Raw genomic sequence first — 25,203 nt, 5'->3', positions numbered from 1 at the left:
ACTAGAAATCAGTAATGAAAGAAAAATGGAAAAAAATCACAAATACATGAAAATTAAACAACAAATTTTGAACAACCACTGGATCAAGGAAGAAATCAAAAGGGAAATTAGAAACTATCTTGAGATTTTAAAAAATCCACAAAACTGAAATATACCAAAACTTACAGCAGGATGCGGCAAAAGCAGTACCATAAGGAAAGCTGATAATCACTATAAAAAATATTTCAAATGAACAACCTAACTTTACACTTCAAGGAAAAAGAAGAATAAGAAACTAAAGCCAAAGTTCACAGAAAAAAAAAATAAAATTAGAACAGAAATAAATAAAATAGGAAAGAATATAGAAAAAATTGATGAAAATGTGAGTTCGGTTTTTGAAAAGATAAACAAAATTGACACACTATTAGCTAGATTAATTTTTTCAAAGAGAAGACTCAAATAAATAAAACTAGATGAAACAGGAGACACTACAACTGATGCCATGGAAAGGAGAAAAGATCACAAATGACTATTATGAACAATTTATGGACCAACAAACTGGACAACAAAGAAGAAATTGTTAAATTCCTAGAACCTACCAATAACCTACCAAGACTGAATCAAGAAAAAATGGAAAACTTGAAAAGGTCAATAGTAAATAATAAGACTGATTCATGGTTTTCATGTTCAGAGATTCTGGTTACTGGTTCAGTCTCACTATTTGTTATTGATTTTTTAATGTAGAAAACCCTAAACTACACACACACACACACACACACACACACACACACACGCACGCACAATGGTTAGAATAAACAAATTCAGTAAAGGTACAGAATATAAAATTAACATACACAAATTGGTTTTGTTTTAATATACTAACAACGAACTATCCAAAAAGGAATTCAAAATCAATCCTACTTACAATCACATCGAAAAGGAAAAAATACTTAGCAATAAACTTATTCGAAAGGCAAAAGGCTTGTACACTGAAAACGATAAAATATTGCTGAAAGAAATTAAAATGGAAAGACATCTTTTGTTCAAAATGGAAAAATTAATATTGTTAAAATGCCCATACTACCCAAAGTGATGTACAATTCCTATCAAAATACCAATGGCACACTTTTACAGAAATTGAAATAACAATTCTAAAATTCATATGGAACCAAAAAACCCAAATAGTCAAAGCAATCTGAAGCAAGAAAAAAAAACTGGAGGCATCATACTTCCTGATTTTAAAACACATTACAAAGCTTATATTATAGTAAGTCAAAAATATGTACTGCCATAAAAGACATATACACCAATGTAACAGGGAGTCCAGAATTAATCCCTATGCACATATTGTGAACTGATCTTCTACAAGGGTGGTAAGAACACACAAAAGGGAAAGCATAGTCTCCTCAATAGCATTGGGGAAACAGAGTATCCACATGGAAAAGAATGAAATTAAACCCTTATCTTACACTATACACAAAAAATCAACCTTAGTAAAGTGGTTTAAAAAATAAATAAGGTAGGACAGCACCAAGATGGCAGAGGAGATAGCAACCTTCATCCCTCCTGCTATGAAACAAATATAGACACCTTTCACAAACTACAATAGCCCAGAGAGGTGTCATGGGCACATTAATGAATCTGTAGCAACACAGTGGAGCACAATGTCCAAGTAGAAAGGATCCCTGGTGAGGTCAGCATATCTTAGACACCAGGAGATCGCTAGGAGCAAAGAAGAAAGGTGGAGGCTATAGGCATCAGCCATGCTGCTGGAACCACCACGGTTCCCAACAGCCTGATCCACCCAGGACACTACCATTTCTTCCTACTGAGGTAACCAAGAGCCATCCCCACCAGGAAACCCCAGAAAGGGTGATGTGTCCGTATACTCCTCCTGCAAACAAGAACCAGCACTGTTAAGCCACTACTGGGAAAGAAGTCACCACCTCCTCTAACCCCATGTGTGCCCTGACCCAAAACATAGCCACTCTGCAAGTAACCACATTCCAGACCTGGGTTTTGTGTCTACATTGAACCCACCCACACCTCAGACATTGGGAATCGTTGTCACAGCAAGGTAATTTGCATTCCAAATCCCAGAGCCACACGTTCGCTGTGTGTGCCCATGCTCCAGACACTGGTTTAGCCACCATAGAGAGCTGGACTGTGCCCCAACTCCAGAGCAGCTCAAACTGTGTGGATATCAATATTCTCATTCTTAGCTGCCCAGCTATTTCACAGGAATCTGCACCTTGATTCGGTTACCAAGGTGGCAGCAGAGGTGCATGTGCCCTGGGCATAAGTGCTGTTACTGCCCTGGGTCCCAGAACCATGCTCCCTCCACACATTCCTGTGCTTCACATCTCAGTTCTGCAGCCACTCCATTGGCACCACTAATCAAATACTCATGCCACTACCAATGCAAGCAAGCTGACAAGTCAAACCCGGAACCAAGAGGGATTTTATCAGCAAAACTTCTTCACTGAGAGAAAAAGAAATCAGAAGAACTTTAATAGTCATTGCCACTGAAGACCCCAATAACCTTTGCCACAATTGCAAACATTCACAGCATTGGCTGCTGAGGATCCTCGAAATCGTTGTCATCACCAACCTCAGTTCCCAGAGCTACACAAAGGTGACACAACTCTCAATCTCATGAGTGCCAGAACTGCAGCAGCCCACCCAGCAAGCGCCCTCACACCTCTGTAGGAGAAGGTCTTTCAACAGCTAAACTAGTCAGAAGAGGCTACAAGAGGTGACTGCTGCACCAGATTTGCAGACATCAATGTAAAGCAACAAGAAACATGAAAAACTAAAGATACGACACGACCAAAACACCACAATAATCTCCTGAAGATGATCCCAAAGAAATGCAGATATAAGAACTGCCTCATAAAAAATTCAAAACATTTTTTAGGAGGATCAGACAAGTTAGAAAAAATAGTTATGTGTGTCACTTAATGACAGGGATATGTCTTGAAACGTGTCATTAGGCAATTTTATCATTGCATAAACCTACATGGTATAGCCTACTACACACCTAAGTTATATGATATAGTCTACTGCTCCTATGCTATAAAGCTGTACAGTATGTTACTATACTAAATACTGTATTCAGTTTGAATACAATGGTAAATATTTGTATATCTAAACAGAAAAATTAGAAAAACATAGTACAAATATGGTATAAAGGTTTTAAAACTGATACACCTGTAAAGAATACTTACCATCAAGGTAGCTTGCAGAACTAAGAGTTACTCTGAGTGAGTCAGTGAGTGAGTGGTGAATGTCAAGGCCTAGGACATTACTGTGCACTACTGTAGACTTAATAAACACTGTACACTTGGGTTACACTAAATTTTGAATGAATTTTCTTTATTCAATAATAAATTAACCTGAGTTTACTGTAACTTTTTATTTAATAAACTTTTAATGTTTTTTACTTTTTTACTCTTTTGTAATAACACAGCTTAAAACACAAACACACTGTACAATTGTACCATTTACAGAACTAAAAGCCCACATTAAATAAAAGATCCCAAATAAACAGCCTAATGTTACACCACAAGGAACTAAGGAAAATAGAACAAACTAAACCCAAAGTTTACAGAAGGAAGAAAATAATAAAGCTCATGGAAGAATAAACAAAATAGATACTAGAAAAACAATATAAGGGAGAAAAAAACAATAGAAAAGATCAACAAAACTAAGAGTTGGTATTTTGAAATGATGAGTTCACATCCTTTGTAGGGACATGGATGAGACTGCAAATCATCATTCTCAGTAAACTATCCCAAGAACAAAAAACCAAACACCGCATATTCTCACTCATAGGTGGGAATTGAACAATGAGAACACATGGACACAGGAAGGGGAACATCACACTCTGGGGGCTGTTGTGGGGTGGGGGGAGGGGGGAGGGATAGCATTGGGAGATATACTTAATGCTAGATGACGAGTCAGTGGGTGCAGCGCACCAGCATGGCACATGTATACATATGTAACTAACCTGCACATTGTGCACATGTACCCTAAAACTTAAAGTATAATAATAATAAATTTTAAAAAAAGAAAAAAAAAGAAAGTAAATAAAAGTATAGGAAATCAACAGGAAGCAACTTAGAATGGTTTTCCATAAAAAATAAAGAAATCATCTACCCTTAAAAAATCCTATAAATTGTTGACTGGGGAGTTCGGTAATGTTTGGATTGTATTCATTAAGACACAGCCTCAACAGACAAGGACTATTAAAACATATAATCAAATGAATTGCATTGTCTTCATTATAAAGAAAGAATATATTAACGAAAAAGGAATGATCCAGAGGAAAGACAGTAAAGGGTCTCTAAGAAGAAAGAACCCAGGACAACCCAGGAAAGGACATGTCCTGACCCCAGAAATAAATATCCAATCCCTCTTACAAATGCGCCCCAAGTGAAGATGGATGTAATAGACATTTGATCATCCAATTCATTCTCCCTGGATTGACTCCATGCTCACCAAGCAAATGTCTGATTATAATTTGTCCTTTTATGTAATTTTACTGAGAAGAAAGAGAATTCACGTATAACAATACAAACATTCTACTGTCCCTGAAAGTTAAATATTTAAAATGAGGAGTTAATAAATTAGAATTCTGGACAACAACAAAAAAAAAAGAAAAAGAAAAGACAAAATCAATGAATCTTTAATGAAACTAACAAAGAGAAAAGACTCAAAACCAGGAATAAAAGAAGAACTGTCACAACTGATGTCACAGAGATACAAAAGATCATGAGAGACTACTATGAATAACTATATGGCACCAATTTCAATAACCCTGAAGAAATGAATAATTCCTAGACACATGCAACCTACCATGACTAAATCATGAAGAAGAGAAATATGAATAGACTAATAATGAGTAAGGTGATTAAATCACTAATATAAACTATTCTATTAAAGAAAAGCTAAGGCCTCATGGATACACTACTAAATTCTACCCAATGTTTTAAGAAGAATTAATGCTAATGCCCCTCAAATGTTTCAAAAAAATAGAAGAAGAGAGATCACTTCCAAACTCATTTTAGGAGGCCAGCATTACTGATACCAAAGCCAGACAAGGACACTACAAGAAAAGACAATTAAAGGCCAGTATCTCTGATGATCATGCAAAACCTCAACAAAATACTAAATTCAACAGCACATTCAAAGAAGAATTCACCATGATCAAGTGTGGTTTATCTCCTGGGTGCAAGGATGGTTCAACATAAAGCAATAAATGTGATACATCACATTAACAGAATGAAGGACAAAAACCACATGATAATCTCAATAGATGCAGAAAAAACATCCATTAAAATTCCAAATCATTTCAAAATAAAAATTTTAAACCAGTTAGGTATAGGAGGATTGTACCTCACCACAATAAAAGCCATATACAACAAACAAGCCACAGCTAACATTATACTTAATGGTAGTAAGTTGAGAGCGTTTCTTCTAAGATAAGAAACAAGACAAGGATGCTTATTCTCACCACTTCTATTCTACAGAACACTGGCAGCCCCAGGCAAATAAATTATGAAAGAAAAAGAAACAGAAGGCATTCAAATTGGATGGGGGAAGTAAAATTATCTTGGTCAGATAACATAAACCAATATATAGAAAACTCTGATGAACATTGATGCAAAAATCCTCAATAAAATACTGGCAAACCGATTCCAGCAGCACATCAGAAAGCTTATCCACCATGATCAAGTGGGCTTCATCCCTGGGATGCAAGGCTGGTTCAACATACACAAATCAATAAACGTAATCCAGCATATAAACAGAACCAAAGACAAAAACCACATGATTATCTCAATAGATGCAGAAAAGGCCTTTGACAAAATTCAACAACGCTTCATGCTAAAAATTCTCAATAAATTAGGTATTGATGGGACGTATCTCAAAATAATAAGAACTATCTATGACAAATCCACAGCCAATATCATACTGAATGGGCAAAAACTGGAAGCATTCCCTTTGAAAACAGGCACAAGACAGGGATGCCCTCTCTCACCACTCCTATCCAACATAGTGTTGGAAGTTCTGGCCAGGGCAATCAGGCAGGAGAAAGAAATAAAGCGTATTCAATTAGGAAAAGAGGAAGTCAAATTCTCCCTCTTTGCAGATGACATGATTGTATATCTAGAAAACCCCATCGTCTCAGCCCAAAATCTCCTTAAGCTGAGAGGCAACTTCAGCAAAGTCTCAGGATACAAAATCAATGTGCAAAAATCACAAGCATTCTTATACACCAATAACAGACAAACAGAGAGGCAAATCATGAGTGAACTCCCATTCACAATTGCTTCAAAGAGAATAAAACACCTGGGAATCCAACTTACAAGGGACGTGAAGGACCTCTTCAAGGAGAACTACAAACCACTGCTCAATGAAATAAAAGAGGATACAAACAAATGGAAGAACATCCCATACTCATGGGTAGGAAGAATCAATATCATGAAAATGGCCATATTGCCCAAGGTAATTTATAGATTCAATGCCATCCCCATTAAGCTACCAATGACTTTCTTCACAGAATTGGAAAAAACTACTTTAAAGTTCATATGGAACCAAAAAAGAGCCCGCATTGCCAAGTCAATCCTAAGCCAAAAGAACAAAGCTGGAGGCATCACGCTACCTGACTTCCAACTATACTACAAGGCTACAGTAATCAAAACAGCATGGTACTGGTACCAAAACAGAGATATGGACCAATGGGACAGAACAGAGCCCTCAGAAATAATACCACACATCTACAACCATCTGATCTTTGACAAACCTGAGAAAAACAAGAAATGGGGAAAGGATTCCCTATTTAATAAATGGTGCTGGGAAAACTGGCTAGCCATATGTAGAAAGCTGAATCTGGATCCCTTCCTTACACTTTATACAAAAATTAATTCACGATGGATTAAAGACTTAAATGTTAGACCTGAAACCATAAAAACCCTAGAAGAAAATCTAGGCAATACCATTCAGGACATAGGCATGGGCAAGGACTTCATGTCTAAAACACCAAAAGCAATGGCAACAAAAGCCAAAATTGACAAATGGGATCTAATTAAACTAAAGAGCTTCTTCACAGCAAAAGAAACCACCATCAGAGTGAACAGGCAACCTACAGAATGGGAGAAAATTTTTGCAATCTACTCATCTGACAAAGGGCTAATATCCAAAATCTACAAAGAACTTAAACAAATTTACAAGAAAAAATCAAACAACCCTATCAAAAAGTGGGCAAAGGATATGAACAGACACTTCTCAAAAGAAGACATTTATGCAGCCACATGACAAAATGCTCATAATCACTGACCATCAGAGAAATGCAAATCAAAACCACAATGAGATACCATCTCACACCAGTTAGAATGGCAATCATTAAAAAGTCAGGAAACAACAGGTGCTGGAGAGGATGTGGAGAAATAGGAACGCTTTTACACTGTTGGTGGGACTGTAAACTAGTTCAACCATTGTGGAAGACAGTGTGGCGATTCTTCAAGGATCTAGAACTAGAAATACCATTTGACCCAGCCATCCCATTACTGGGTATATACCCAAAGGATTATAAATTATGCTGCTATAAAGACACATGCACATGTATGTTTATTGTGGCACTATTCACAATAGCAAAGACTTGGAACCAACCCAAATGTCCAACAATGATAGACTGAATTAAGAAAATGTGGCACATATACACCATGGAATACTATGCAGCCATAAAAAAGGATGAGTTCATGTCCTCTGTAGGACATGGATGAAGCTGGAAACCATCATTGTCAGCAAACTATCGCAAGGACAAAAAACCAAACACCACATGTTCTCACTCATAGGTGGGAATTGAACAATGAGAACACATGGACACAGGAAGGGGAACATCACACACTGGGGCCTGTCATGGGGTGTGGGGAGGGGGGACGGATAGCATTAGAAGATATACCTAATGTAAATGACAAGTTAATGGGTGCAGCACACCAACACGGCACATGTATATATATATATGTAACAAACCTGCACATTGTGTACATGTACCCTAGAAAGTAAAGTATAAAAAAAAAAAAAAGAAATACTAAGTCCAACCTTGCAGGATTATTGTGTATGTTAGAAAAATATTATGTTCTTCCTACTGCCGTACCTGGTATTTATTAGTAATTCAGTAAATGATAGCTATTTATATTATTATCTTTGTAATCTACCTTCTCTTCATCATCTTTAGGTCTCAGTGTAAATCAAAGGGAATAACATTGCTTATTCCAAAGGACTACCACAAGGACTAAATAACACGGGTGAAACTGCTTTGTCAACGAAAAAAAAAAAAAAGAAAAAGAAAACTCTAAAGACTCCACCAAAAAACTATTAGACCAAATGATTAAATTCATAAAATTTTCAGGGTAGAAAGTCAACACACAAACATTAGTAGTGTTCCTATACTCTAACAACGAACTGTCTGAAAAAGAAGTCAAAAAGTAATCTCATTTACAGTATCTACAAAAAATTAAATTCCTAGGAATAAATTTAAACAAGGAGGAAAAAAAGTTCTACAATGAAAACTATAAAACATTAGTAAAAGAAGTTTAAGAAAGCACAAATAAATAAAAAGATATCCCATGTTCCTGGATTGGAAGAATTAATATTGTTAAAATGCCCATCAGTTATGAATTTAATCCCTATCAAAATCCCAATAACATTTTTTGACAGAAATAGAAAAAATCCAAAAATTCATATGTAACCATAAAAGACCCTGAATAGCCAAAGCAATCTTGAGCAAGAAAAACAAAGCTGGAGGCATTGTACATCCTAATTTTAAAACATATTATTTAGCTACAGCAAACAAGACAGCATGGTACTGGTATAAAAACAGACATGTAGATCACTGGAATAAAATACACAATGGTGTTGAAAAACTAGATATCCACATGCAGAAGAATAAAATTATACCTTCATCTCACACTATATACAAAAATCAACTCAAATTGGATGAAGGACACATAAATTTAGGATCTGAAACTAGAATTGCTAGAAGAAAATATGGGAAACACTCAATTATGTTGATCTGGGCAAAGATTTTTTGAATATGACCCCAAAAGCAAGGTAATAAAAGCAAAAATAAGTAAATGGTATTAAACCAAACTAAAAAGCTCTGCACAGCAAAGCAAACAATCAACAGTAGAAGAAATAGCCTATTGCATGAGAGAAAGCATTTGCAAATCATAAATCTGATAAGCAGTTAAGATCCAATTTATAGAAGCAGCTCAAACAACTCAATAGTTAGAAAACAATCAACGCAAATAAAAGATGAGCATGGGATCTGAATAGACATTTCTCTAATGAAGACATGCAAATAGCCAACAGGTATATGAACAAGTGTTCAATATCACTAATCATCAGGGACATGCAAATTAAAACCACAATGAAATATCACTTCCCACACACTAAAGTAACTATTATCAAAAAGATGGAAGAGAAGTGCTGGCAAAGATGTGAAGAGAAGGGAACACTAGTACACTGTTGGTGGGAATGTAAATTAGTAAAGCCATAATGGAAAACACTACAGGGATTCCTCAAAAAATTAAAAATAGAACTACAATATTATCCACAATTTCACTTCTGGATGTACCTCCAAAGGATATGAAATCAGTATATAAAAGAGATATTTGTACTCCCATGTTCACTGTAACATTACTCACAATAATCAAGATACGGAATCAAACTTAGTGTCCAGCCACAGATCAATAGATAACGAAAATCAGCCTTAAAAAAAGGAAATAAATTTTGCCTTTTGTGATAATATGATGAATGTGGAGAACATAATGTTAAATAAAGTAAGCCAGTTACTAAAAACAAATACTGCATTATCTTACCTATATGAGGAGTTTTAAAAAGTCAAGCTCATAGGAACAGAAAGTAAAATGTTGGTTATAAGAGGCTGATGGTGGGAGGACTGAAGCAATGTTGGTCAAAGGACACACATTTCAGCTGGAAATGAGAAACGTTTAAGAGATCTACTGCACTTCATGAGTACTGTTAATAATAACATATTGCAAAATTGCTAAGAGAAATTTTAAGTCTTCTCAACACAAAAAAATTACAAGGTAATATACATGTTAAATAGCTTGATTTTATTATTCCACAATTTATATTTAATTCCACAATTTATATATTAAAACACTATGTAGTACATGATGAATGTATATAATTTTTACTTGCCAATTAAAAATAAATCTTAAATTATTTTAAGGTTATCTACAATTATTACACTTACTATTGAGTTGATTATCTTGGAAAGATTTTTGTTTCTTTACTTCTACTTCCGTTTTTGACTTTGTGTCTTGTTCAAGCATAAGATTTTCTTCTGGTACATCATTATGAGCTACACAAATTAATAAATTTAGTGCAGTAAACATAAACTATAGTGAAATTTCTAGATTTCAGATTTATAACAAGTATACAGCCATATTGTCTCATTTTTATACATGTAAAATATAAGTAAATTACTATAATTCTAGATCTGACATGAAAATAGTGACAAGAACTTTAAAGGATCTGAGGTGAACTAGTCTCATTATTTTGATATTTCTTGGCATCAAATATTTATATTAGCCTCTACTTGTTCTTGATTATTTATAATTTAGATTAATATATATTCATAGGCAAAGCAATGAAAGTTCATATGTACAAGTTTATTCATTACAGCATACTTTTAATTACAAAATACTCAAAATCACTTAAATGTACAAGCATATGAAATTGGTTAATAAAAAGGTATATATTATAATTTGTGGTATTATCAACTACAATATTTAATATGATACAAAGAGTTGTACAGGAAGCTCTAAAAGTAATAAAAAGATTGTTACAACCTGATTTAGAGGGATTTATAGAAGGTAATGTTAAGTGAGAAAAAACTGAAATAGAAGAAAGATATCAAGTATGCTATCCATTAGGAAATAAATGTAAAGAGATACTTACTTTTAGAAATTGAAACACAGGAAAGATAAACCAGAAAACAAAGTAGTTGGTGACCAAAATTTGCATAGACCCTACATGCAAAATTGCATCCAATGACCATTGTTAAATCTAAGCATGTTCCTAGCACTGAATGTCTATAATGCATGTTTTCATGTTTTATTCATTTTTCCATGTGTGATGAAAAAGTATGTAGAGTCCTCATGATCATATTGCACACCAATCAAAAGAGACCATAGAAGAGATGTGAATAGTTCACCTTTACCTTAAATGAGTTACTCTCATTACATTTAATTAGGGACAGTGGCACTTATGAGGTGTGTCACTGCAGACCTCCTTATTCAGAATGTCCTTCCATGGCCACTTTGCCCAAGAAGGATGAAGAAGTGGGTAGGGGGAAAGTGTTACATACATATGAGACCCTCTCTTTTCTTAGCTGGCTGCTATTCGGCCTCTGACTAATTTGGTCCAATTGTGGTGAGTTCCCTGCCACTGAAAAACCTTTTTTGATCTCTCTTCCAGTCACCTCCAAAGTGCCCTGAAAGCTACCTGATAGTCTCTTACTTCAGCAATAAGGAGTAAGAACAACAGATGACAAATAAGATCATTTACCAAACTCAGACCTAGGTTCATTTGTGCTACTCTCATTGGTTATCTAGCTCAATTGAACTTGATGATGTGAAATAGTTAGCAGCACAATCCAGATCTTAACTGAAAAATTTCCATGCAAGACAAAAGAACCTACTGCCAAGACACCAATATTTCATTAGCAGTCAGAGTCATGTAAAAATGTAACTGGGCACTCACTCCTGGACCATCTGTTTAAGTCCCTTCTCAAAGACATCTATGGCTTTAGTTGCTCAACAATAAGGTCTCAAGGAAGAGATTGAGGGGCTCTCCATTAGATGCTTATGATCATTTAATAGTCATGGGGGCACAACACAGAGCCCCGCTACAGTCCAAATAGTGAGGACTCCTGTAGCTAATAAAAGCGCTATCCTGGATACCCAGAGTGGTGGAGCAAGATGGTCAAATAGAAGGTTACACCAATTATCCCTCTTGCATGAACAACAAATTTAAAACTATCTATACATGAAAAAGCACCTTAATAGGAACCAAAAATCTGCTGAACACTCACAGTATCTGGTTTTAACTTCATATTGTTGAAAGAGGCACTGAAGAGGGTAGAAAGGACAGTCTTGAATTGCTAATGCCATCCCTCCCCCATTGCTCAGCAGTGTCCGCCTGGTGCAGAGAGAAATTATTTGTGCTCTTTGAGAGAAACAGTGCAGTGATTGTGAGACTTTGCATTGAACTCAGTGCTACCCTGTCATGGCAGAAAGAAAAATCAAGCTAAACTCAGCTGATGCCCACCTATGGAGAGAGGCCAAAAGGGAACTGCATATCCCTGCTGTTGGAACTTGAGTTCTGGCAAGCCTCACCACCATTGGCTAAAAGTTCCCTGGAACTTAACTTCAAAGGCAATATAGGCCACAAGGACTGCAACTCCTAGGCAAGTCCTAGTGCTGAGCCGGATTCAGAGCCAGTGGACTTAGGGGGCATCTACTGAGACACCAGCCAGGACAGCTAAAGGAGTGCTGTGCCACCCCTACTCCAAACCCAGGCAGTGCAACTCACAGCTCCAAAAAAGACCTTCTTCTTGAGGAGAAGAGAGGGATGAATAAAAAGGATTTCATCTTGTATCTTGGATACCAGCTCAGCCACAGTAGGATAGGGCACTGGGCAGAATTTTGAGGCCTCCGTTCCAGGCCCTAGTTCCTGGATGACATTTCTAGACACATCCTGGGCCAAAAGGGAACTTGCCACCTTCAAGGGAAGAATTCAGTCCTGGCAAGATCTATCACCTGCTGACTAAAGAGCCCTTGGGCCCTGAATAATCAGCAGCAAGATCTAGGTAGTATGCTATAGGCATCAGGTGAGACTCTGAGATATGCTGGCTTCAGGTGAGACCCAGCACGTTTCCAACTGTGGTGGCTATGGTAAGAAACTCCCTCTGCTTAAGAAAAACAGAGGAAAAAGTAAAGGGGACTTTGTCTTGTACCTTAGGTACCCACTCAGGCACAAAGCAGTGAGCACCAAACAGGCACGTACATGTGCACATGTCTTCATAGGAGAATGATATCTATTCCTTTGGGCATATACCCAGTAATGGGATTGCTGGGCTAAATGCTATTTCTGTTTTTAGGTCTTTGATGAATCACCATACTGTCTTCCACAATGGTTGAACTAATTTACATTCCCACCAACTGTGTATAAGTGTTCCTTTTCCTTTGCAACTTTGCCAGCATCAGTTATTTTTGGGCTTTTTAGTAATAGCCACTCTGATTGGTGTGAGACGGCATCTCATGGTTTTCATTTGCATTTCTCTAATGATCAGTGATGTTAAGCTTTTTTTATATGATTGTTGGCCACATGTATGTCTTCTTTGGAAGTGTCCATTCATGTCTTTTGCCCACTTTTTAATGGGGTTGTTTGTTGTTGTTGCTGTTTATTTTTGGAATGGGTTTTAGTTCCTTATAGATGCTGGATATTAGACCTTAAACATAACTTTCATATGGACCATGAAACAAAAAATGTGTAACTTGCTTTATTGTGATATTTGCTTTATTGTGGTGTTCTAGAACTGAACCTGCAGTATCTCCAAGGTATGACTTTGGTCATATTTTAGGCCACAAAATAAGTCTTAACAAATTTTAGAAGGCTGAAATCATATCAATTATCTTTTCTTACCACAATGGTATAAAACTAGAAATCAATCACAGGAAATTTTTCAGAAAATTCAAAATGTGGGAAAATTTAGTGGCACACTCCTGGATAACCAATGAGTCAATGAGAAAATAAAAAGGAAAATAAAAAATATCTCAAGATAAACTAAAATGGAAACACAACATAACAAAACATGAAATGATGCAAAAGCAGTCCTAACAGGGAGGTTTATAGCAATGAATGTCTACATTACGAAAAAAAGAAAGACCTCAAATCCAAAAATCTAGCAGTACATGTCATGGAACACTAAAAACAAAGAGCAAACTAAGTCCACAGTTAATAGGAGGAAGGAAATAATGAAGATCAGAGCAGAACTAAATGCAATAGAGACTAGAAAAACTCTAGAAATGGTCAACAAAACTAAGAGCTTATTCTTTGAAAGGATAAACAAAATTGGCAAAATTTTAGCTATACAAAAAAGAAAATTCAAATAAATACAATTATAAATGAGAGACGAGACATTACAACTGACCACAGAAATACAAAAAATTATGACTACTATGAACAATTATACACCAAAAATTGAATAATCTAGAACAAATGTATAAATTCATAGAAATATGTAACTTACCAAGACTGCAATATATGTCTTTACGGGCCTGGATTATTTCACTTAGCATAATATCCTCCAGGTTCATCAATGCTGTTGCAACTGACAGAACTTCTTTATTTAAGGCCACATAATATTTCGTTGTGTATATATACAGCACATTTTTATCTATTCATTTGTCAAAGGACACTGATATGGTTTGTGTGTGTCCCCACCCAAATCTCATATTGAACTGTAGTTTCCATAATCCCCATGTGTCATGGGAGGGACCCAGCAGGAGGTAATTGAATGATGAGGGCGCCAACCTCCATGCTATTCTCATGATAGTAAATGAGTTCTTACGAGATATGATGGTTTTATAAGAGGTTTTTCCCCCTTTGCTCAGCACTTCTCTCTCCTGCCACCTTGTGAAGGAGGATGTCTTTGCTTCTCCTTCCACCATAATTGTAAGTTTTCTGAGGCCATCCCAGCCATGCGGAACTGTGAGTAAATTAACTTCTTTTCTATAAATTACCTAGTCTCAGGTATTTCTTCATAGCAGTTTGAGAATGAACTAATATAGTAAATTGGTACCACAGTAGTGAGGCACTGCCATAAAGATACCCAAAAATGTAGAAGCAACTTTGGAACTAGGTAACAGGCAGAGGTTGGAGCAGTTTGGAGGACTTAGAAGAGGGCAGGAAGATGTGGGAAAGTTTGGAACTTCCTGGAGACTTGTTAAATGGCTTTGGCCAAAATGCTGATAGTGATATGGACAATGAAGTCCAGGCTGAGGTGGTCTCAGATGGAGATGAAGAAGTTGTTCAGAACTGGAATAAAGGTGACTCTTGCAATACTTTAGCAAAGAGACTGGTAGCATTTTGCCCCTGCCCTACAGATCTGTGGAATTTTGAACTTGAGAGAGATGATTTACGGTATCTGGCAGAAGAAATTTCTAAGCAGCAAAGTGTTCAAGAGGAAGCAGAATATAAAAGTTTGAAAAATTTGCAGCCTGATGATGCAATACAAAAGAAAAACCCATTTTCTGGGGAGAAATTCAAGCCTGCTGCAGAAATTTCCATAAGTAACAAGGAGCTAATGTTAATCACCAAGACAATGGGGAAAATGTCTCCAAGTCATGTCAGAGACCTTCACAGCAGCCCTTCCCATCACAGGCCCAGAGGCCTAGGAGGAAAAAATGGTTTCCTGGATCAGGCCCAGGTTCCCCTGCTCTGTGCAGCCTCAGGACATGGTGCCCTACATCCCAGCTGCTTCAGCTCCAGCCATTCCTGAAATAAACCAATGTACAGCTCAGACCATTGCTTCAGAGGGTGCAAGCCCCAAGCCTTGGCAGCTTCCACATGGTTTTGAGCCTGCAGGTATAAAGAAGTCAAGAATTGAGATTTGGGAACTTCTGCCTAGATTTCAGAGGATGTATGGAAATGTCTGGATGTCCAGGCAGAAGTTTGCTGCAGGTGGGGAGCATTCACGGAGAACCTCTGCTAGGGCAGTGTAGAAGGGAAATGTGGGGTTGGAGCCCCCACACAGAGTCCCCATTGGGGCACTGCCTAGTAGAGCTGTGAGAAGAGGGCCACTGTCCTCCAGACCCCAGAATGGAAGATCCATTGACAGCTTGCATCATGTGCCTGGAAAAGCTGCAGACATTCAAGGCCAGCTGTGAAGGCACCTGGGAATGGGGCTGTACCCCACAAAGCCACAAGGGTGGAGCTGCCTAAGGCCATGGAAGCCCACCTCTTGCACCAGTGTGCCCTGGATGTGAGACATGAAGTCAAAGGAGATCATTTTGGAACTTTAAAATTTAATGACTGCCCTATTGGATTTTGAACTTGCATGGGGCATGTAGCCTCTTTGTTTTGGCCAATTTCTCCTATTTGGAATGGGTGTATTTACCCAGTGCATGTTCCCCCATTGTATCTGGAAAGTAAGCCTTTGATTTTACAGGCTGATAGGCAGAAGGGACTTGCCTTGTCTCACAAGTACTTAGACTTTTGAGTTAATGCTGGAATAAGTTAAGACTTTGGGGGACTGTTGGAAGGGCATGATTGTGTTTTGAAATGTGAGGACATGAGATTTGGGAGGGGCCGGGTGGAATGATATGGTTTGGCTCTCCGCATCCAAATCTCATCTTGAATTGTAGCTCCTATAATCCCCACATGACATGGGAGGGACCCAGTGGGAGGTGACTGAATCATGGGGGCAGTTACCCCCATGCTATTCTCATGATTATGAGTTCTCACAAGATCTGATGGTTTTCTGAGGGGCTTTCCCCCTTTGATTGGCACTTCTCTCTCCTGCTGCCTTGTGAAGAAGGATGTGTTTGCTTCCCCTTCTGCCATGATTGTAAGTTTCCTGAGGCCTCCCCAGCCATGCAGAACTGTGAGTCAATTACATCTCTTTTCTTTATAAATTACCCAGTCTCAGGTATTTCTTAATAGCAGCATAAGAATGGACTAACACAGACACTTAAGTTGATTCCACATCTTGTCTACTGTGAATAACACTGCAATAAACATAGGATTGCTGATATCTCTTTGACATACTAATTTAATTTCTTTTGACTGTATGCCCAGAAATGGAACTGCTGGATCTGATGGTAATTCTATTTTTAATGTTTTGAGGAACTGCCATAATAAATATAAAACAATAAAACTACTACAAGAAAACGTAGGGAAAAATCTCCCTGACATTGGTCTTAACAACGATTTTTTTAATACAACCCCAAAAGCAAAAATAGAATAATAAGATTGTATCAAACTAAACAGTTCCTGCACAGAAAACAAAACTATCAACAGTATGAAGAGACAACCTACAGAATGGGAAAAGATGTTTGCAAACTATAGATCTGATAAGGAGTTAATAGTCAAAATACGTAAGGAATGCAATCAATTCAATATTAAGAAGCAACCCAATTTAAAGATGTACAAAAAGCCTAATACATATTTCTCAAAAGAAGACATATAGGCTGGACATCGTGGCTCATGCCTGTAATCCCAGCACTTTGGGAGGCCAAGGTAGGTGGCTCACTTGAGATCAGGAGTTTGAGACCAGCCTGGCCAACATATAGTGAAACCCCATCTCTACTAAAAAATACAAAAATTAGCTGGACATGGTGGCACGCACTACTTGGGTGGCATCCCAAGTAGTTCCAGCTACTTGGGAAGTTGAGGTAGGAGAATCACTTGAACCCAGGATGTGGAGGTTGCAGTGAGCCAAGATCACACCACTGCACTCCAGCCCGGGCAACAGAGCAAGACTCTGTCTCTCAAAAACAAACAAACAAAAAAGACACATAAATAGTCAACAAGTATATGAAAAAATTCTCAACATTTTTAATCATCAGGGAAATGCAAATTAAAGCCACAATGAGATATCACCTCACACCTATTAGAACAACTATAATGAAAAACGCAAAAGATAACAAATGGTGAGAAACTGGAGAAAGGAAACCCTTGTATAATGTTGGTGCAATTGAAAATATGTGTACAGTCACTATAGAACAAATACATTTTCTAATGGCTGACCTTGGTAACAGTTAGCATGTTAATATGCCCTAATTCCATTCTCCTCACTCTAGGTCCTTGGTAGCCCAGTCAACAAACAGCCTCACGACTATAATAGCTGTGAAATCCAGCTGCCTAACAACCCCTAGAGAGGGCAAAATAAGTTTGAGGATCCCCAAAAGCACCATTCCTAGAGAATAACCACTATTTGATGATGTATCTGCCAGCTTCCTGAAAAGATGCACTGTCAAGGTATATATCTATTTGACCTGACTTAGAGCTTTCTTTGTCCAGAATATCCCTCACCCTAGGGCATTTGTCAAAAAATGATCAGTGGTAACTGCTTAACATAGTAGACATGTGATGAGCATTACCAGGTTGGGGCTGACCACCAAAATCTCAAAAAGAAAAACTGGGAAATTAGATGTCCATAAGGAGTGGCTCTATAAAGCTCTAACATGTATCAGGGAATCTAATAGACAAAACACATATGTAGGGCTGTGCACAGGTTTAGGAAAGACATGAATATTCCCAGATCTCTCACCTCTAACTGACCTTGAGGTTCTGAGCAAGCAGGAAATGAAGGCTAAGGCAGAGTTACAAACTTCTTACCTCAGCATTGAAAGCATGCCTCAAGACACACAGAGACACACAGGGAGCCCCTCTACAAGGGTGGGAGACATCAATTCAATACATTTAAGGAAATCTCTGTCTAGTCATTAGCTGATCACTAAGCTAACTAAGCAGACTTCAGTAGTTACAAACAACAAAATATATAAACTTTACAAAACTAGTCCAAGAAATGCACTAATCAAACAAATAACAAAAACAGCAAAATAACAAACCCTGGGAAAGAAGAGTAATCCAATTTTCAGAATTTCACATCATATTATTTAAAATTTAAACAAAAAATTATCAGACACGTGCAGAAACAAGAAAATAGCCAATACACAAAACAAAAATAGATCAGTTAATAAAAACTCTCCCTGAAGAAGCCAAGATGCTGGACTTACTAGACAAAGATTCTAAATCAGCTATTATAAAACTATTCAAATAACTAAAGGGAATCATATCTAAAGAATTAAAGTGTAATAATATCTCACTGTGAAAGAAAATCAATAGCATGATATAAATTTCCCGAAGTAACCAAATAGAAATTCTGGAGTTGAAAACCACAATAACTGAAATGCAAAGATGGAATCAAAGGAATATTTTAAAAGACAAAAAAATTAGTGACATTAAAGACAAATAAGTTGAAATTACCTAGTCAGAGAAACATAAAGAAAAAGGAATGAAGAAAATTAACAGAGCCTCAGAAATTGGTACAACACCATCCAAGTGTACCAACATATACATAATGGGCATTCCAGAAGGAGAAAAGAGGAAGAGAAGAAAAAACTTTTTTAATAAATAGTGAATGAAAAGTTCCAAAATTTTGTTAAAGCATTAATCTTCACATCAAGAAGTTCCATAAATTCAAAAATAAACTCATAGAAATCCACACATACATGTATCATAGTCAAATTGTCATAGAAATTGTTTTCTAGAAATTGCAACATTCGTAATTTGAGATGGGCTTTTGAGTTTAAAATTTATATTCAGGTGTAAGATTTTTCCTTTGGCTGAAAAAACCTCACCAATTTTCTCAGCTATAAGAGGAAAGGCTTTGAGATAGAATCATCAGAGCAAGATGGAGGAAGAACCCTATCCATCCACAGGAACATCAAATTGAATGACTATCCATGCAAGAATACACCTTCACAAGAACTAAAGGAATCAGGTGAGAGGTCACGGTACCTGGTTTTAGCATAATAACTAGAAAATATTTATTGAAGAGAGCAGAAAGTACAGTCTCACACCCCTCCCCCAAACCCAAATGGCACAGTGTGTAGAAAAATCTTTCTTCTTGAAGGAGAGGAAAGTATCAGGGGGTGGGGGCTGTATTGGAACTTAGTACCAGCTTTGCTACAGTAAAACACAGCACCAGGTTAGAACTCTGTGGTCCTTGATTCTAGGCCAGTGCTCACATAGGGAGCATTGAGACTCACCCCAGCCCCAAGGGAATCAGCTGCCCCAGCAAGAGGAACCTGAGTCCTATACCCCTTCACCACCAGCTGACTAAAGTGACTTCAGGTCTCAAATTTAAAAAATAATAATAATTTTACAGGTTAGGGGAAAGTAAGATGACATATTCAAAGTGCTGAAGGAAAAGAATTGACAACCTAAAATAGTGTATTCAACAAAGCTATCCTTCTAACATGAAGGGAAGATAACGACTTTCCTAGACAAACAAAAGGTGAGAAAACTTACCACATTCAAACCTGTTTTATAAGAAATACTAAAGGAAGTTACTCAATCTGATGGCAAAGGATTCTAATGTTTAACAACAAAACATCAGAAATTTTTTATAAAAATCTCTGCTAATAGAAACCATACAAATTCAGAATACTCTAATATGGTAACTGTGGTATATAAAGGACTCATATATTTAGTTTGAAGATAGACAAAACTATTAAAAATAATAACTAGAAAAATTTATTATGCATTAGGCAGTACAAAAATATAGAAATTGAGATATCTAAAAGTCAAAATGTGAGGAGTAAAGTATAAAGTTTTTTTTAGTTTTGTTTCTCTTTTCTTTGTGACCAATGTTAACTTGTCATCAGGTTAAAATAATTAGTTACATAAGATGTTTTCTGTAAGCCTCATGGTAACCACAAAGTGAAAACCTATAATAGATATACTAAAAACAAAAAGCAATGAATTAAAACATACCATCAGAGAAAAACAACCACAAAAGAAGACAGAAAGTAAGAAACAGAAGATTTACAAAACAACGGTAAAATTAGCAACAAAATATCAATAGTAAGACCTTAATTATGCATAATAGCCATGAATGTTAAAGGACAGAATTCTCCAAATTAAAGACATAGAGTGGCTGAATGAAAAAAATAAGATCCCAGTATATGTGCCCTATAGAAAACCTACTTCACCTATAAAGACATGCATAAGCTGAAAAAAAGGGTTGGAAAAAGATCTTCCAACCAAAGGGAAACCAAAAAAGAGCAGGAGTAGCTACATTTATATGAGATAAAATACACTTTAAGTTAAAAATTATTTTAAAAATATAAATCAAGCCATTATATTATGATAAAGGGCTCAATACAACAGAAGGATGTAACAATTATAAATACATTTACACACAACACTGGAGCACCTAAACATATAAAGCAAATATTAACAGACTAAAAGAGATTGAGTGTGATACAGTAATAGGAGGGGAATTCAACACTACACTTTCAGATCATCCAGACAAAAAAATCAACAAAGAAACACTGGAAATTTTTCTGACAGAGCAGAAGCATTGCCATCTTGGACAAGCACTGCCACTTTAAAGTTCACCTTAATAAAAAACCGCCTAAATCTTCCCAAAGGGCATCAGCCTAATGGCTAATGTCAGCATGACCATAAACCACAGATAACATCTCCGACCAGAAACATTCTAACCCTAAGATAAAATCCTCCCCAACCAGAGACATGCCAGCCCCAAGAAAACCTCCCTTCCCGCCAGAGAGGTGTCAGCCCCAAGATAACCTCCCCTCTGACCAGGGACATTCCAACCCTGCAATAAACTTTTCCTCCACACAGAAACTTCCTACCCTGTGATAAGCTCTCTCACCCTGAACCCTTAAATACTCTTAGTCTGTAAGACAGAGTGTTCCTGTCCGAAATCGTCCAGAAACCGCTCTCCAGTTTATTCTCCAAAATAAACCTGTCTTTGACTGTTGAGCCATTTTTCATGTTTCTTTCCTTTTTCTTTAACTCTTACATTTTCCAAGACAACTGACTAGACGCAACCAGGAACTGCTGCTCCCATAGATAGAGCTCACAGTTTCGACTATACCAACATAATTTGAACCAATCTCTGGACAGAAAACACCAAATGTGGATGGAAAAAAGACTCACATGCTGAGGCTGAATAGGGAGGAAGCTGGGAACCCAAGTTGGAGCACCTGAGCACCCCAGCTGTTTCCCAGCACCAAATGGTGCCTGAGGAAGGGGTGAGTTAAGAGACTGGGAGACTGCTCAATCTTACTGTAAACCTCTGAGATCCTAGTTGCAGGGGATCTCACTCCCACATGGATGTGTGAGCTGGCAGGGGAGATCTCCCTGAAGATTAGATGGAGACAGAGCTGCAGCAGGTGCAAAGCTGAGGACCCTTGAGTGCAGGTCAGTCCCAGCAAAGCTCAGCCATAAGCATCCACTCCCAGGGCTACCTGTCTCCCTCTGAGAGGCTCTGAACCCACCAAGGAGAAAACAGGTTGTGCTTCTCTGTGGGACTGGGGCACATCTGACCCGCAGACCCACCTGCCTGCCAGCCCCTCCCAGGAACCTTCCCTAACTGTCCCGTAAGAGAATGTACATAATGCAGCCTCCACTGCCCAGCCTGGGTGTTTTGCTCCACCTGAGTGCATTCTGGCATCCTGGGAGCCCTTCAGATCCCACACTGCACCCAGAACCCATCCCTGAGTGCCTGGAGGAGGGAGTTGCAAGCAGACCCTAGAGCCCTCAGGCTGTAGCCTATGGCTCAGGAGGGTTGAGCTGAGATTTGTGCTTGGTACTTGAACAGGACAGGAGCCCACACTCTCAGAAAACTGAGAGTCCTGAGTGGTAGAGGCTCACAAGCTGGTGTGAGACCTAGCCATGCCTCCCTGCACAAGGTTGATTCATAAAGGGTGTTGCCTGTTTCCCCATCAGACCTCTCCCTAAGGGAGCCCTGTGGCCCAAAAGATCTAACCACCACCACCACAACAAAATTGCAGGCACAGTGCCAGTGGTTGGCAGTGGTTCTCCCAAGGCTCATGGGCAAGCCTGGTGAGAGAGTTACATCTCTTCTCCTCACATGGCAGAACACAGTTGCAAATGTGAAGACGCACAAAGGAAATGTGTGGTTAAGAGCCTATCTACTGCTCATTGCTCTCAAGCACCATCTACCGTATGGCAACCCAAACTACAACACCAAAAATCACTTTACTAATTCTCCCCACTGTGAAACCAAGAACAAAAATTTTACAACAAAGACCCTATACAGAGCCTTTGTCCTCTGAAACTTCCAGAAGCAAAGCCAATGGACTATGCTCAATTTACAACACAATGAAAAGAATACTAGTCCTCCCAGATGAGAACAAATCAGGACAAGGACCCTGGTAATTCAAAAAGCCAGAATGTCGCCTTGCCTCCAAATTAGCCCACTACTTCCCTAGTAATGGTTCATAACCAGTCTGGATTGTCTGAAATGACAGACATGGAATTCAGAATCCTGACGTCAAAGAAGCTCATTGAGATCAAGGAGAAAGTTGAAAATCAATCCAAGAAAGCCAAGCAATCCACTAAAACGAAGAGCTGAACAACAAAATTCCCTTTTTAAGAAGAACCAAACTGAACTTCCTGAGCTGAAAAGCTCACTACAAGAATTTCATAATACAATCAGAAGTATTAACAGCAGAATAGACCAAGTTGAGGAAAGAATCTCAGAGTTTGAAGACTGGTTCTATGAATCAACTCAGTCAGACAAAAATAAAGAAAACAATTAAGAAAAATGAACAAAACATCCCAGAAATATGGGATTATGTAAGGAGGCAAAATTAACAATTCATTGGCATTCCTGAGAGAGGAGAATAAGCAACTTGTAAAATATATTTGAAGATATAGTCCACAAATATTTTCCTACTCTTGCTAGAGAGGTCAACATGCAAATCCAAGAAATACAGAGAACTTCAGCCAGATACTATATAAGATAATCATTCCTATGGCAATTAATCATCAGATTCATCAAAGCGATTGCAAAAGAAAAATCCTTAGAGGCAGCTAGAGAGAAGGTGCCAGTCACCTGGAGAAGGAATTCCATCAGTCTAGCAGCAGACCTCTCAGCAGAAACATTACAAGACAGAAAAGATTGGGGGCCAATTTTCTTTATTTTTCTTCATCTTTTATTTTAAGTTCAGGGATACATGTGCAGGATGTGCTGGTCTGTTACATAGCTAAATGTGTGCCATGGTGGTTTACTGCACAGATCATCCCATCACCCAGGTATTAAGCCCAGAATCCAGTGGCTATTCTTCCTGACATTCTCCCTCCCACCACACCTCCCACAGGTGCCCAGTGTGTGTTGATCCCCCCATGTATCCATGTATTCTCATCCATCAGCTCTCACTTAGAAGTAAGAATATGCGGTATTTAGTTTTCTGTTCCTGCATTAGTTTTCTGAGGATAATAGTTTCCAACTCCAACCATATTCCTACAAAAGGACATGATCTGGTTCTTTTTTATGACTGCATAGTATTCCATGGAATATATGTACCACATTTTCTTCATCCAATTTGTCATTGATGGGTATTTAGGTTAATTCCATGACTTTCCTATTGTAAATAGTGCTGTAATGACATAAAACACCATAAAAAAGTGGACAAAGGACATTAACAGACACTTCTCAAAGGAATATATACATGTGGCCAACAAACATGAAAAAAAATTCAGTATCTCTGATCGTTAGAGAAATACAAATCAAAATCAAAATGAGATACCATCTCAAGTCTGTCAGAATGGCTATTATTAAAACATCAAAGAATAACAGATGCTGGCGAGGTTGTGGAGGAAAAGGAACACTTTTCCACTGTTGGTGGGAGTGTAAATTAGTTCAGCCACTGTGGAAGACAGTGTGGTGATTCTTCAAAGACCTAGAGGCAGAAATATCATTTGACCCAGCAATCCCAAATATATTACTGGGTATATGCCAAAGGAATATAAATCATTCTATTATGAAGATACATGCATGCATATGTTTGTTGCAGCACTATTTACTATCAATATAGTAAAAAAGGCCATACTGCCCAAAGTAATTTACAGATTCAATGCTATACCTATCAAACTAACACCACCATTCTTCCTAGAATTAGGAAAAACTATTCTAAAACTTACATGGAAGCAAAAAAGAGCCCAAATAACCAAAGCAATACTAAGCAAAAAGAACAAAGCCAGAAGCATCACAGTAGCCAACTTCAAACTATACTATATAGCCACAATAACCAAAACAGTTTGGTACTGGTACAAAAACAGACACACAATCCAATAAAATAGAATAGAAAACTCATAAATAAAGCCCCACACCTACAGCCATCTGATATTTGACAAGACCAACAAAAACAAGCAATGAGGAAAGGGCTCCCAATTCAATAAATGATGCTAGAATAACTGCCTAACCTTATGCAGAATATTGAAGCTGAACCCATATCTATCACCTTATATGAGTATCAACTCAAAATGGATTAAAGATTTAAATGTAAGACCTCAAACTATAAAAATCCTAGAAGACAACCTAGGAAATATTTTTCTTGGCAT

At 37.6% G+C, this 25,203-nt stretch overlaps 1 protein-coding gene across 1 annotated transcript in view; it reads right to left on the bottom strand.

Moving 5' to 3' along the window:
• Positions 1-25,203, bottom strand: part of CCDC7 (coiled-coil domain containing 7) — a 424,140-nt gene that overhangs the window by 202,555 nt on the left and 196,382 nt on the right. Inside the window, exon 23 of the mRNA XM_055092614.2 lies at positions 10,265-10,372. Within this exon, the coding sequence (XP_054948589.1) occupies positions 10,265-10,372 (108 nt within the window). The remainder of the gene's footprint in view (positions 1-10,264; positions 10,373-25,203) is intronic.

Source organism: Pan paniscus, chromosome 8 (genome assembly GCF_029289425.2).
Source record: "Pan paniscus chromosome 8, NHGRI_mPanPan1-v2.0_pri, whole genome shotgun sequence".
Lineage (NCBI taxonomy): Eukaryota > Metazoa > Chordata > Mammalia > Primates > Hominidae > Pan > Pan paniscus.
The sequence above is the reverse complement of the archived record's forward strand: the minus strand, read 5'-3'. Positions and strand labels throughout refer to the sequence as shown.